Source organism: Panthera uncia, chromosome A2, assembly GCF_023721935.1.
Source record: "Panthera uncia isolate 11264 chromosome A2, Puncia_PCG_1.0, whole genome shotgun sequence".
Lineage (NCBI taxonomy): Eukaryota > Metazoa > Chordata > Mammalia > Carnivora > Felidae > Panthera > Panthera uncia.
This window is the reverse complement of record NC_064816.1, coordinates 60,274,434-60,288,038: the sequence shown is the minus strand read 5'-3', so window position 1 is coordinate 60,288,038 and position 13,605 is coordinate 60,274,434. Positions and strand designations below refer to the sequence as shown.

Below are 13,605 nucleotides of genomic sequence, written 5' to 3'. Positions count from 1 at the left end.
TGAGTTCAAACCCCAAATCGGGTTCCACACTCTCTCCCTCCCTCTCTCTCTGCATCTGATGGGATTCTCTCTCTCTATCAAAAATAAAATAACAATTAAGAAGTGGCTTTATTAAAATAAATAAATATAACAAATTAAACACTGGTCTCAAATATCAAAGGAACAACACAATGTATTGAAGGTACGGAAAGCAAGTAAGTAACAAACATAAAAGCACACGTCACAAATAAGTTAGAAAAGACAAAGAGCATCGATGAATGAAGTCCAAATATGTTTCCATGAAGAAGAAAAACCAGACCAAAAACATACCGAAAGCACACAATGAATTTTTTTAAAACTCCAGTGCCAGGCTGGCTCAGCAGGGAGAGCATGTGACTCTAGATCTCAGGGTTGTAAATTCGAGCCCCACGTTGGGTATAGAGTTTACTTTAAAACATTAAAAAATTAGGGGCACCTGGGTGGCTCAGTTGGTTAAGCATCCAACTTAGGCTCAGGTCATGATCTCACGGCCTGTGAGTTCGAGCCCCGCATCAGGCTCTGTGCTGACAGCTCAGAGCCTGCTTCAGATTCTGTGTCTCCCTCTCTCTCTGCCCCTCCCCCACTCACGTTTTATCTCTCTCAAAAAAAAACTTTTTTTTTTTTTAATTAAAAATCAAAAACAAACCTCTGGGAAGAAAAGCATGTCAGAGGCACAAGCACAGCGGGCGGAGGAGGGGGAAGAAGTTTCGATGGGCTGCCTGGCTTCTCCTCTCCAGCACCTCATCGCAGGGGAGGCTGGATGGCAAGCTGATGGCTCCCAGCTTCCACCGACCTCCACACTGGGTGACAAGGTCTGACGGGGCCCTTTGATGCTCCCCCTCAGGACCTCCACAGAGGAGGGGACACTGCCTTCCTGTGGTCCTCCTGTCCCAGGAGCTGCAAGCCTCCCGCAGGCAGGGATGACACCTTTTCCCGGGTCCACGAACACCAGTCGACCACAGTGCCTGACATGTGGCAGGTGCTGGACCCGTCGTTTTCCAAAGAAGAACGAGCACGGGCTCTTGGCAAGATTCACAATGTCGAGCATGTGAAGTAAGTATCACCACGACAACGCATGGAGGACTGGTCCCCAAACAAAACAGAACAGAATACAACCCCGATGTATCAGAAGAAGGAAGGAAGTAGGATTTCTCTTGATAATCATTGGCTTATAAAGCTAACAATTAAAAAAAAAAAAGGAACAAGAAACACATTAAAGCGAGAGAGGCCAGAATAGGATGTTCATCCGCTCCTGCTGTCCAGACAGCAAAAATCAAACAAGTATGTTCCAGATCCTTCCGCGTATTGATCCCTACTCTGGAACCCACACAAAAGCCCTATCAGTAAATGCTTGCAAATAGGAAATCAAAAGCTCGTATTTATGTAAGCCTCCTTAAGAGGACACTTTGATCTTCCTAAACATTGTCACCAGTTCTGAAGGGGGCAAATGCTTGACTTACATTCTAATGACCCCTTGCTAACAAGGGGTTTTCTCTGTGGCTTGTCTCTATTAGCACATCCAGTGAGCTCAAAGACGGAAAAGTGATGAGCACGTTAGACCAAAGTCACACGTAGCGAAAGAACCACAGAATCATCGGCTTCTGTTTTTCTCACTCGAGATGCACGACTAGAGATGCACACTGGTGGTCAATTTCCAGACCCCACACCCCTCCCCCATGTCAGCCCAGCCTCTGCCCACTGCCCCCCTCCGGACCTTCCCCCAGCACCCCCCACACCACATCCCAGGAGGATGTCGGGCCCAGAAGCCTGCAAGGCGGCTGCTGAGGGAAAGGACCAACACCTGTCTTACCCTCCCGTCCCCTCTCTGCTCCCTCTGGGAGACTCAGGCCAGTCGGCTGAGGTACAGCCAAGGTCCCACGCCTGCTGGCCAGCTCTGTTTGCATTCCTTCCCCAGCACAGTGGCTGCGGGCCATGACTGGTGACCGGATGGGGAGGGTGGCAGGTGGGGCCCCTGAGGCTCACGTTTACTGTGTCCTCCAACCTGCGCCAGACGTATGCACGCTGGGTGTCGGTGAGGGAAGGGGGATTTGAGGTCCATTCTTTGCTTTCTTTTTCTTTTTTAAATATTTATTTATTCAGGGGAGAGCGCAAGTGGGGGCTCTGTGCTGCCAGCCTACTAGCAGCGAGCCCAACGTGACGCTCGAACTCACAGACCGCGAGATCATGACCTAAGCCCAAGTCAGACGTTCAAACAACCAAGCCGCCCAGGTGTCCCATTCCTCGCTGTTCCAAGTTTGGTAACTCTCAAGAAGGTCAGGGAGAAGGAAGGGTGCCCACACACATGCCTCCTCTCTGCACACTGCACCACCCAGAACAGCAATCCCACCTTGGCTCTGAACACGGTACCTGGAGGAACATCTGAGCAGGGAGGTCTGCCCAGAGGGACTTGGGCAGCCAGGGGGTACCCAGCCCGCTCACCGGCCTGGTCTTGTCCCCTTCCCAGGTCGGGTTCAGCACATCCTAGCCAGGGAGGTAGACAGGCGGCCAGTTAGCAACCCCATTCCCGGTGACGATCTTGAGCAACCGAAGTGTCAAATCACAGCTCAAGGTCTGAGACCAGCCAGACCTGGTCTCCAAATGCAGCTTTTTCAGGCCAGTGCCCTTGTGATTCCAAGAGTGAGATTCTAAGGGGATCGCAAATGCTTGAAAGCCATCATGGCATTAGAAAGGGACCCAGCATGCACAAGGAGCCAACTCTTGGAACTGTAACTCAGACTCTGGGGACAAAAACCCTCTTCATCAAGCCCTCCTATTAAAAGCGTTCCTAATTCAAAGGTCTGAGCACACAATCCCAGCTTGGGGGGCTGGGGGCTCCCCCACCACTGCGCAATTCTCGGGCACCAGCCGGTGTCCTACAGTGCAACTCAGTTGTGACACGACCTGAAGGTGGCGTCACATCCCACAGGTCAAGGGCTCAGTTCCACAAGCCCGCGTGGTGCACCCACGCACTCCAACACACACACGTACACACACATGCTCCTCTGAAGCCCTTTGCAAATCCAGGTACTCTGATGACCTATGGTTAAAAAGAAAGCCACAGGAGCGCCTGGGCGGCTCAGTTGGTTGAGCGTTTCAGCTCAGGTTCATGATCTCACAGTTCATGAGTTGGAGCCCTCCCCTTCCCCCTGCCCCCCCACAGCGTTGGGCTTTGCAATCACAGTGCGGATCCTGCTTGAAATTCTCTCTCCCTCTTTCTCTGCCCCTCCCTGCTCCCTCCCTATCTATCTCTCTCTTTCTCAAAATAAATTAAAAAAACATTTATAAAAAAGAGACAAGTAAGCAAGCCACAGACCCTGGGTAGAGTCACTTGCCTCCAGGAACGCAAACTAAGACTTAATTGTCATTTCAATTTCTTCAAGAGTGGGATTTTAACTCAATCAATCGGGACTTTTCTGATCTGCACCAATGACATAATCGGTCACAAAGGCCCTTTCTTCCCAGAGGAAGTTGAGGTGATCCACCTAATGAGACGCCCAGCCCTTCCCCTAAGGGAGGTAACAATCCTTTCTTTCCTTTGGGGATGAGTGCTCGCCCTGCCTCCCTTCCCAGAAACACTTTCCATTTTGGGCAGCATCCCAGAGCTGCCCTCCCCTTGCTACAAGGGATGCTGCCCCATCGGGAATCACTTCATAAAGCCAACTAGGTCTTCAAAATACAAGGCTGAATTTTGTTCTTCAACGTGATAAACCAGAGGCTCCCACAACCTCTCCCTGGGTTTGGTGAACTGGCAGAACTGGCGGGAGCGGCTCACAGGACTCGGGGGAAAGATCGCTCACTAGATCGCTGGTCTGTTGTAAAAGGATTAAGTCAGGAACAGAGGGAAGGGAGAGCTGCCCAGGGCGCGGATGGGGAGGGGGCGCCGAGCTCCCTGCCGCCCCGGGGCCCACTGTCCCCCCCCCCATCTCCACGTGCTCACCAACCCAGAAGCTCTCGGGACCCGTCTGTTGGGTTTTATGGGGGTGTCATTACAGGAGCCTGATTGATGAAATCATCTGCCATTGGTAATGGATCCAACCTGCAGCTTCTCCTCCCGAGGTCAAGGGGTGGGGCTCCCGAGGCCAGGGGGTGGGGCTGACAATTCCGCCCCTGGAACCATGTGGGCGGCCCCCCTGCAGCCCCTCCTCCTGAGGTCAGGAGGTGGGGCCGATAGCCCCGCCCCTGTGACCACGTGGGCGGTCTCCCTGGCAACCAGCCCCCATCCTCAGGTTCTTTCCAAACTCCCGTCATCAACACAAGGGACACCTTTCTGGTCCTCCACTTAGGAAACCCCTTAAGGAGCTGGGCGCAGGTGCCCTAAACAGGAGGAACACCCACACCTGTGCCCGCGGCCAGCTGGCACCCAGCTGGGACCACCCGCTCAGGTCACTGTCACAGCCCATTGGCGCCTCCCCCGGGCTCTGAATACACAGCATCTACTGCCCTAAGCAGTTTTTTGTGCTCAAGGGCCCTCCGTTCCTCACCTCCGCAGCCCTCCCAGCACCTAGAAAACTGCATGCCATACGGTGATGTGAACAAAATACAACGTCTGCTGGGAGAACGAATTGGGGGAAGAAACTCGCCTTGTTTCTAAACGAGGACTTTGGCTGGGACGCCTCATTGCACAGAACTGCCCCTTTGATTATATGACAGTCAGCATCTCTGTCCGCAGGCACTAAGACTCAGGCCATCAGAACACCCCTAACCGGCACACACCCAGAGTTAACAACGGCCGAACCCCGGGGTCCGATGAAAACAGAAGAAAATATAAGGCAGCCATTCACAGACGGAGTGAAGTAACAGCTGAGTGACCAAGGTGTAGACACAGAATCCCACATAAAATGCTTAAAAGTGGTGATGCATAGCTCCCGGGGGGGTGAAGGGCATTCAGGGGGCATGAGACCCCGCGAAGAATAACTCTGACCCATCTCAGCCTCCATTTTTCAGCGATATTTATCTTATAAGGTTCCCTCCAAGGATGAATGAGATGTGTGTGAACGTGTGACACACTTTTAAGAGAAGCATTATTACGGGCACTGGTGACGTGGGAAAACACAGGGAACATTGGATAAACCGTCACCTGGGGTTTGAACAAAACACCTGTCTCCCAGGCAGGGCAAGGAGCCCATCCGAGCTTTGATGGGCACGAGAAAGGATACAAAACTGTACTTCTTGTGCTCCCCACTCTGGATGGTGTCACCAACCAATTCCACACAATCCGTCCCTCGGGGACACAGAAGGGAGCCCGGGTCTCTGGGCCCCACGGGTCATCAGAAAGGTGGATTTCTACCGCAAACGAGAGCCATTCACCAAATATAAGACAGAGGGGCTTAATTCGTTCAGGTGAAGTAAATCCCCAGGAAAAGAAGCAAGAAAAATGTGTACAGTGAGGGGCCTAAGGCCAGTCAGCGGGGGATCGGGCTGATTTCTTCCGGAGGCAGCAAGCATCCCTGTCGGCCCGTCACTCTGGACTTCTCCCGGGACACATCAGAGTCCAGACGCAGGGAGGCTGGCCATCACTCAGGCAGGGGACACTCTGGTCTGCCCCTGCTCCTGCAGGACCCCCGGCAAACTGAAGGCACTAGGGCACCGGAGGGAAGAGCACAGCTTTTTCAGGGAAACCTTCTTTTTGTGTATAAAACAATCCCGGAGTACTGATGTGGTTTTCGTGTTTCTGAAAACCTTTCAATGAAGTTGCCTCACTCTCTGGGGCAATGAATGAACACTGGACTTTGTACTCATGAAGTCTGCCAGGGCTCCACTGGGGAATTGTCCTGTGATGACCCCCCGGGGAAGCTCGGGGCTGAGAGGAGCCTTATGTAGTCAGGGGTCCTGATCTGCCCAAGTCTGCAAATCCCAGGAGAACATTTCCCAGTGCATGCCCCTCAGAACAGCACTTCCTTGGGCTGCTGGCCAATAGTGGATGAGAGAGGAGGGGGACAGAGAGAGGGAGGAGGAAGATGGGGGAAGGAGGGAGGGAGGGAGGGAAGGAAAGAGGAGGAGGAGGGAGGGAGGAGGGTGGGGGAGGGGCATGGAGAGGAGGGAGGGGGTAGGAAAGGAGGGAGAGCTGTGTTCCCAGAAGGCAGAACCGCCTACGTAAATCAACTTGAGCAGACTTCATTACCATGGACACACTGCCCTTGTGTGCCCGGGCCCCTCCTATTAAGACCTCCTCCCCCAGCTGTCTTCTGCTGCCCAAATTCCCTGGTAGCCACCACTGGCTTCTCCCCACCCCCACACACAGCAGGCTCCTAGCTGGTCTGCACTCAAGTCTCCAGCTGTCCCTTCCCACCTCCAGCCTCCTCTGGGCCCCCCCACACTGGCCACCATCCTGAGGAGGGCCCCAGTGACCCTCTGTCCCACCTGGGAGCTGCACTGGCCACTCTGCAGGCCCCAGACCACTCCCAGCCCTCACCCCGGCCCCGGGGTGCTTTCTCCAGCCCTGTCCCAGAGCCCTGTCCCAGAGCCCTGTCCCTGCCGAGGGCCCGCCTTGTTCCTCTGTAGGCACTCCCACCGCAATGGTGCCATCCAGTCTCATCCATCAGACGCTGACGACCCCCTAGACTGCCTCCTGCTCAACGTGTCACCAGGGTCCCAAAGGCACCCAGACGGGTCCCCACCCAGCTGCTATCCCCATCCCCCAACCTTCTCCACCCAAAGGTCCAGCACCTCACAGTCCACGCCCTTGGACAAAACTCATCGCTGTGGATGTCTCTCAGTCACACCCTCCCCGTCTGCCACCTCCCTTCTGAAAGCAACCAGAATCTGACCACTTTCCACCTCGGTCCCTGCTCTCGCCCTTGTACACTGTGCCCTCTGCTTGGGGCCTCTTCACACACCAGGCCACGCCTGCCCCAGGGCCCTTGCCCTGGCTGGCCACTCCTCTGGCCTAGAACACATTTTCCTGTGCTTCTATAACTCTTCCAGTTGGTCCTCTGCTAAGAAAGAGACGACAGGGGGGCACCCAGGTGGCTCAGTGGGTTGAGTGACCAACTTCGGCTCAAGTCACGATCTCGAAGTGTGCGACTTCAAGCCCTGCATCGGGCTCGCTGCTGTCAGTGCTGAGCCCGCTTCTGATCCTCTGTCTCCTTCTCTCTCTTCCCCTCCCCGACTTGTGCGCTCTCTCAAAAATAAAAATAATAATAAGTAAAAAAGAAAGAGACAACAGACCCAGAACAGTCACTTGTGCCGAGCCCCACATTGGCAAACCAAGACTCAAAGCTTACCCTAAGTGTAGTTCCAACTCACCAGGAAGTGTGTAAACTGTAACCAGTCAACTGAAATTACCTGCGGGGCAAGACTGAGACTGTCCCCACAGACCCCTTCCGCTCCCCTGGGAGGGCGGCCTTGCCTGAAACTATCCATTCTTTGCCAATCATTTCCTTGAACACCCTCCTTTTGCCTTTAAAAGCCTTTCCTTTCCTCCAGCTCCGGGAGCTTTGTATTTGCCAAAAGGGAAGATGCCTGATTCAGGAACCCTCCAACAAAGCCCATTTGATCTTTAATTAATTTACTCAGTGGAATTTTTCACGTTCAACAGACTGAATGTCACCTTCTTGGCAGGGCTGACCCTAACCACATTAATGATTCCTCTGGGCGCTCTGGCCACCCTGGCCCTACACCTGCTCCTCTCTTACTACCTTCCAGTATACAATTCAAGCTTCTCCTTTATTGTATGTGTAGACCCCCGCGTCCCTGAACTCAGTCACGAGAGCAGGGATTTCTACCTGTCCCTTCACTGACGCACCCAGGTCTGGGGACTGACAAATGGTACACATATATAGTTGAATAAATGAGCACATTAACAACAATATAACTTATTCAGCACATAGCAGGGAGCCACTAAAAATTTCGCACATGTGCTCTGTGGTCTACACTGGGCTGCCCAATGATCGCTCAGGTGGCCGAGCGCCAGGATCTTAGATCTCAACTGTGCCTCAGCCTCCTATAGGTTCACCCAGCCCTGCAGATACAGACGCTTTCTAGGACTAGAAATAAAAGAAGGGTATGCGGTGATGAGAGCCTCAAAGACTTAAATCTCTCAGTCAAGGAGAATACTTCTTCACCTCCTTCAAAGACTTCCGAGAAACGGTGCTGTGCTGTCCCAGGGAGGGAATAGTAACACTGAATCCATGACCCAGGATCTCGGCAGGACACTCGGCTCACTCAGCCCAAGGCGGGAATGTTTCGACCCAAGCGTCCATCGATAGACGAATGGACAGACAAGATGCGGTACGGATACAATGGAATATTACTGGGCCGTAGAAAAGGATGCGCTCTCGCCATTTGCGACAACACAGAAGGACCTAGGGAGTATAACGCTAAGTGGAAAATGTCAGACAGAGAACGACAAATACCACGTGATCTTGCTACCCTGTGAATCTGCAAAACCAAAGTAAACAAGCAAACAACGGCAGAAACACAGAAACAGAAGCATAAATACAGAGACCGAGCTGGCGGTTGCCAGAGGTGGGGGATAGGTGGCGCAGATGACGGGATAAAGACCCACAAGCTTCCAGTTACAAACCAAGTAGTCAGGGAGACGAAAAGCACAGCGTAGGGAATGGAGTCGGTAATAGTGCAGTCGCATATGGTGACAAACGGTAAGTACCCTTAGCATGGTGGGCACTGAGCTGTGTCCAGCACTGCTGAGTCCCTGTGTTCTATGCCCGGAACCGACGTACCACCGTATGTCAGCTACGCTTCCAGACAGAAAAAGGAAAGGGACTCTCGCGGGGCTCTGGGCTCACTCCAGCCCGAGGCCCGAATGTGTCTCGTCCACAAGAACTTACCTTCGCAGGGTGAAAGGGCACACCTTCGCGACCCTACCCGGCCTCAGTCCCACCCCGTCACCAAGCCCACTAGCCAAGCACCAGGGACCTGGCAGGCCACTTCCACCTCGACAATAAGCTGTTTGCAGAAATGTGTATCGTTCTTCCCAACACACCCTCGTGGGGCCCACCCTGCGTCCAGGGGGACGAATCAAACCCCAGATTTGTCCTGTGAACAGGACCGGAGGGAGTCTGCACATTGTACCCGCACGCAGGGCCCCTCTTCCAGGGCAACAGTCAACAGCATGCTTAAGAGCTAGAAAGAGGCTTTCAGAACGCGACCTTCCCGAGATTCGGCTAAAAAGAGAGCATCATAAAAAGTCGATTTCTGGAAACAGGTCATTAAACCCCACAAGGCCCTGGAATTTGGGCTGGGTGAGGTTTGGTGCGTGACGCTTTGCCAGGAACAGTCGTTCCCTTGGTTTCTGCTCTTGGTGCCAATGCCTCCCAGAAAAATAATTCAGGAGAAGAGCGATGGCAGAAAATGTTCAAAGCTGACACGATCATCACCCCGAAAGGAAAGAGAAGCTTTCACTTTACAAAGAAGGAGGTTAAGGGGTGCTTGGGTGGCTCCGTCGGTTAAGCGTCCAACTTCTGCTCAGGTCGTGATCTCACAGTTCGTGGATTCGAGCCCCATGTCGGGCTCTGTGCTGACAGCTCAGAGCCTGGAGTCTGCTTCGGATTCTGTGTCTCCCTCTCTCTCTGCCCCTCCCCCACTCACACTCTGTCCCTCAAAAAAATGAATAAACGTTAAAAAAAACACACACAAGGAAGTTAAGAGGCTTACCAACGGTCTGCACAGTGAGGCAGAGCCTGGGGTAAAATGACACCCTAGCCTCTGTTCCTGACCCCTGTTGTCTCCACCAAGCTCTCAGAAGGACAATCCTGCAGGGTACAGCCTTTGCTCCTAGCACAGTGGGAATACTGCCTTTCGCCTCATGAAACGTACTGATGTCCTGCTATGCAGAAGGCATGTGGCCAGACAGGAAAGAGGGGTGAGACATCGAGACACCTGTCTGGCCAGCGCAGCCCCAGTCGCCTGGCTTCTGCGTGGCGGCCCCTGCTCTGTGGAAGGACCAGCATCTGCCCCCTGCTCTCCATAGCGAAGGCAGTCCGGGTGGTCCCTCTGATGACCTCAGCCTTGGCTCTTTCTTCCCGTGCTCCCCACACCTGCAGCCTGGGGCCTCCAGCCTGGCACAGGACAAGATGCTTGAGGAACAACATCCTTCAAGGCTGAGCTCGCGGCCCTCAGCAAGGTGGATGTCAGGCATCCAGGGGACCAGCGCTGGGCACGCTGTCCACTCTGCTTTGCCAACCCCGCCTGGCCCTGCCCCCCACTCTCCTTCCAGGGCTATGGTCCAGCTGCTCCAGCCCATAACTGACCATCCCTCCTCTCCCCCGCAAGGATGTCACGAGCCCAGTCACCAGTTTACTCCTGCGTGTTCCCAGACTGCCTCACACGTCCCTAAGCCACTGTCCCGGGCCTCCGAGAATCCCCTTCCTCCCGGAAAGTAGGGGGTGCACATTGACTTTTTAAGGATTTGCACTGAAGAGCTAGTGACCTTCTTCTGTTTCGCGAACTCAGATGGCTGGCCTTGGAGTCAGACGCACATAACCCCTGTGAATACTGTTCCAGTTCCTTCCGAGGGGTCTTTAACGCTATGGGTAAGTCTGGTGTCAGAGCTCAAGTCCTACACGATCACAGTACCTCAACAATTATCCTTGCATCTGGACAGCTCAAGAAATTAAACAGGGGGATGGACTTTCTCTAAATTCTCTTTGGCGTGACTACACAGAACTTCTCTGCACTTGGCACGCCAAACACAAGGCGCTTCTCGCTGTAAAGCGGGCATGCAGCAGGGGGGCACGTGGAGGCTACTCACAGGTCCCTGGTGTGACAGGGGTACGGCATGGCCTGTGTCTGCGTGGCCGGCTCCTCAGCCTCCTGCCCGGTCTGCACCGAGATGATGGCCCTTTCGATCATGTCTTGCAAAGGGACAAAGATGTAGTTGTACTTGAACACATCGGCCGGTAGGTTCTGAGGATGGAACTTCCAGAAAGGGTTTTTCACCAAATCTGTCCTCATGCTGTGTAAGACGCTGGTCCGGATGGTGTATGTGACGTGGGGCGGCGGGCGCAGAGACGGCGTCCCTGAGTCTCCGCTGCCCAGTGAACTGTTGAATATGACACCTGTCGGCAGGAAAGGGAAGATAGGGTCAGCGCGGCTCACCCGGGGTCAGCGCAGGTCGAGCACAACTGGACGGGCCGTGAGATGGGGCCCAACCCTCTCTGTGCAAGGGGACAGGCCCCACGGGGACGCAAAGCTGATTCTCCGTGTTCCACAGGCAGGGACTGGGAAAGTTAGACCCGAGGCCGCCTAATTTCCTGGCGAACACTCTCTCCTATTTTTCATAAACCCCCACTGTGGTGTCTTTTTTTTTAAATATATATATATTTTTTAATGTTTATTTTTGAGAGAAAGAGTGTGAGCAGGGAGGGGCAGAGAGAGAGGGAGACACAGAATCTGAAGCAGGCTCCAGGCTCCGAGCTGTCAGCACGGAGCCCGATGCGGGGTCCAACTCGCCAACTGTGAGATCATGACCCGAGCAGAAGTTGGAAGCTTAACTGACTGAGCCACCCAAGTGCCCCCCACTGTGGCGTCTTTAATTATTTGCACCAAAATCATTTGTACACAAAAATCTGTAAGAAAATGATCCCTTTTGCGTTTTTATAGAACTTGAAAAACGACACCAGGCTGCTCAAATGATCGGGCTTTCCTTCTCTGGGATCACAAATGCTTCCCTATGAATGACAAGTGGGGGTCCAGGCTTCCAGGTGTAAGAACTACAGGACAGAAGGCACAGCACGGGGAACACAGGTGATGGTGTGGTGGCCGACGGGAGCCACGCCCGTGGTGAGCACAGCATGAGGGACTGAGCCATCGAACCACATGGACGTAACATGTATCAACTAGATTTCAACGTAAAACGAGGAACTGACCTCTTTGGGGTTATGGATCATCCAAAATGTAAACATAAGGCACATGGATTCCCCGAATTTCATCCACGACGCCTGTTGGGGGTGTGAATGGACCCTCCCCAAAGCTCACATGTGAAGTCCTAACCCCTTGCAGATCACAACTGTTAAACAGATCACAATGGGGGTAATCATTTCCAAAGGAGGTCATCAGGGTGGCCTTTCACCCAACATGACTGGCGTCTTCCAACAGAGGGGACATTTGGACCCCGACACACACAGAGGGCAGTCGAGAAGAGACACGGGAGAAGGCGGCCATCAACGCACCACGGCAGACTCCGCCTCATGGCCTCAGAAGGACAGCCCCCTGCTGACACCTTGATCGCGGACTTGTGGCCAGAACCACGAGAAGCTGAACTTGTGCTGTTGAAGGCAGTCTGTGGTCCTGTGTCTCCACAGCCCTCAGCAAACTCATAGAAACCAAAATAAAGAACTAACTCGACGTTTAGTCAAAATGAAGATGAGAGCACAGAACACATCACGTTTATCCTGAGCAAATGAACATGAATGAATGGAGACAAATTGGCTGCTGTCTTGTCCCCTGGCCCAGCCCCAGGACGTCAAGTGATAAGGAAGGGGCGCCTGGGTAGTTCAGTTGGTTAAGCACCTGAGTCTTGGTTTCAGCTCAGGTCATGATCTCACAGTTCATGAGTTCGAGTCCCACATCAGGCTCTGTGCTGACAGCTTGTGACCTGCTTGGGATTCTCTCTCTCTCTCTCTCTCTCTCTCTCTCTCTATCTCTATCTCTATCTCTCTCTCTCTCTCTCTCTGTCCCTCCCCTGCTCTCTCTCTCTCAAAATAAATAAATAAAATTAAAACTAAAATTTTTTTACAAAGTGATGAGGAAATCAAAGCATAACTTTAATCAGAAAGATAAAATTTATCACGCGAGATGTAACCATCAAACGACACCATAAACCAGTAACAACGGATGCAGTGAGTAGTGTGCGGCCCAGGATGTGAGGCCAGCAGCCCCGTATGCAGCCTGTCTTCCCGTCAACTCAAGGGGAGTCTTTCCGCTCCGTGTATTTTACCGGGAAATGACTTCTTGTCTTTCTGAGCCATTGTCATGCGCATCTAGGGACAAATACACACACGGCAGACGACTGGGGCCGGGCCCGCATGCGCGTGTGTTTTCACTGAATACTCACTGGCCAAGAAGTCATTCTGTTGCATGAGTTCACGGGCTCTCGACTCCAGGCTGGCGACAGACTCCAGGGCCTGGAAGCGGTTCAACATCACACAGGAGGACAGGTTGACCAAGATACGGCCCAGGACACGGAGATGCCCGGTGTCCCCGTGGGCAAACAGCTCGTCCAGCTTCACTCCTGAGGACAGTAAGTGTAACAGGACATTGCAACTTTCCTCTCAGCCCAGGGCTTACGAAGGGAAAAAAGTCCCTCCGTGGAAAAAATGACTCAATAGTCACATTCTGTTCATGTGCAAATTGTGCCACCTCTTTGCTGAGGATCTACTCCACTTAGTGACCACGGTTCCATGATGCTGGTCCTGCTTCACCGTGGAAGAACAGAGGGTGAGCCTGCGGCCCGGGGACACAGGGCAGCGGCCAGGGGACACAGGGCAGTGGCCAGAGGACACAGGGCAACTGGCCACGCAGAAGAAAGCTCCAGTGGCAAGCCTGTGAGCAACACAGGAAACCTCGCACATGGAACCCGGCAAAAAAAGTTAATGCTCCAACCCGGTGGCAAGGAACTCTAGAAAA

At 53.3% G+C, this 13,605-nt stretch overlaps 1 protein-coding gene across 1 annotated transcript in view; it reads right to left on the bottom strand.

Moving 5' to 3' along the window:
• Positions 1 to 13,605, bottom strand: part of ABCA13 (ATP binding cassette subfamily A member 13) — a 313,586-nt gene that overhangs the window by 226,885 nt on the left and 73,096 nt on the right. The window contains exons 15-18 of the mRNA XM_049642263.1: positions 13,358 to 13,521; positions 13,034 to 13,210; positions 10,730 to 11,036; positions 10,656 to 10,684 (exon numbers count right to left, since the gene is read on the bottom strand). Coding sequence (XP_049498220.1) covers positions 10,656 to 10,684; positions 10,730 to 11,036; positions 13,034 to 13,210; positions 13,358 to 13,521 — 677 coding nt within the window. The remainder of the gene's footprint in view (positions 1 to 10,655; positions 10,685 to 10,729; positions 11,037 to 13,033; positions 13,211 to 13,357; positions 13,522 to 13,605) is intronic.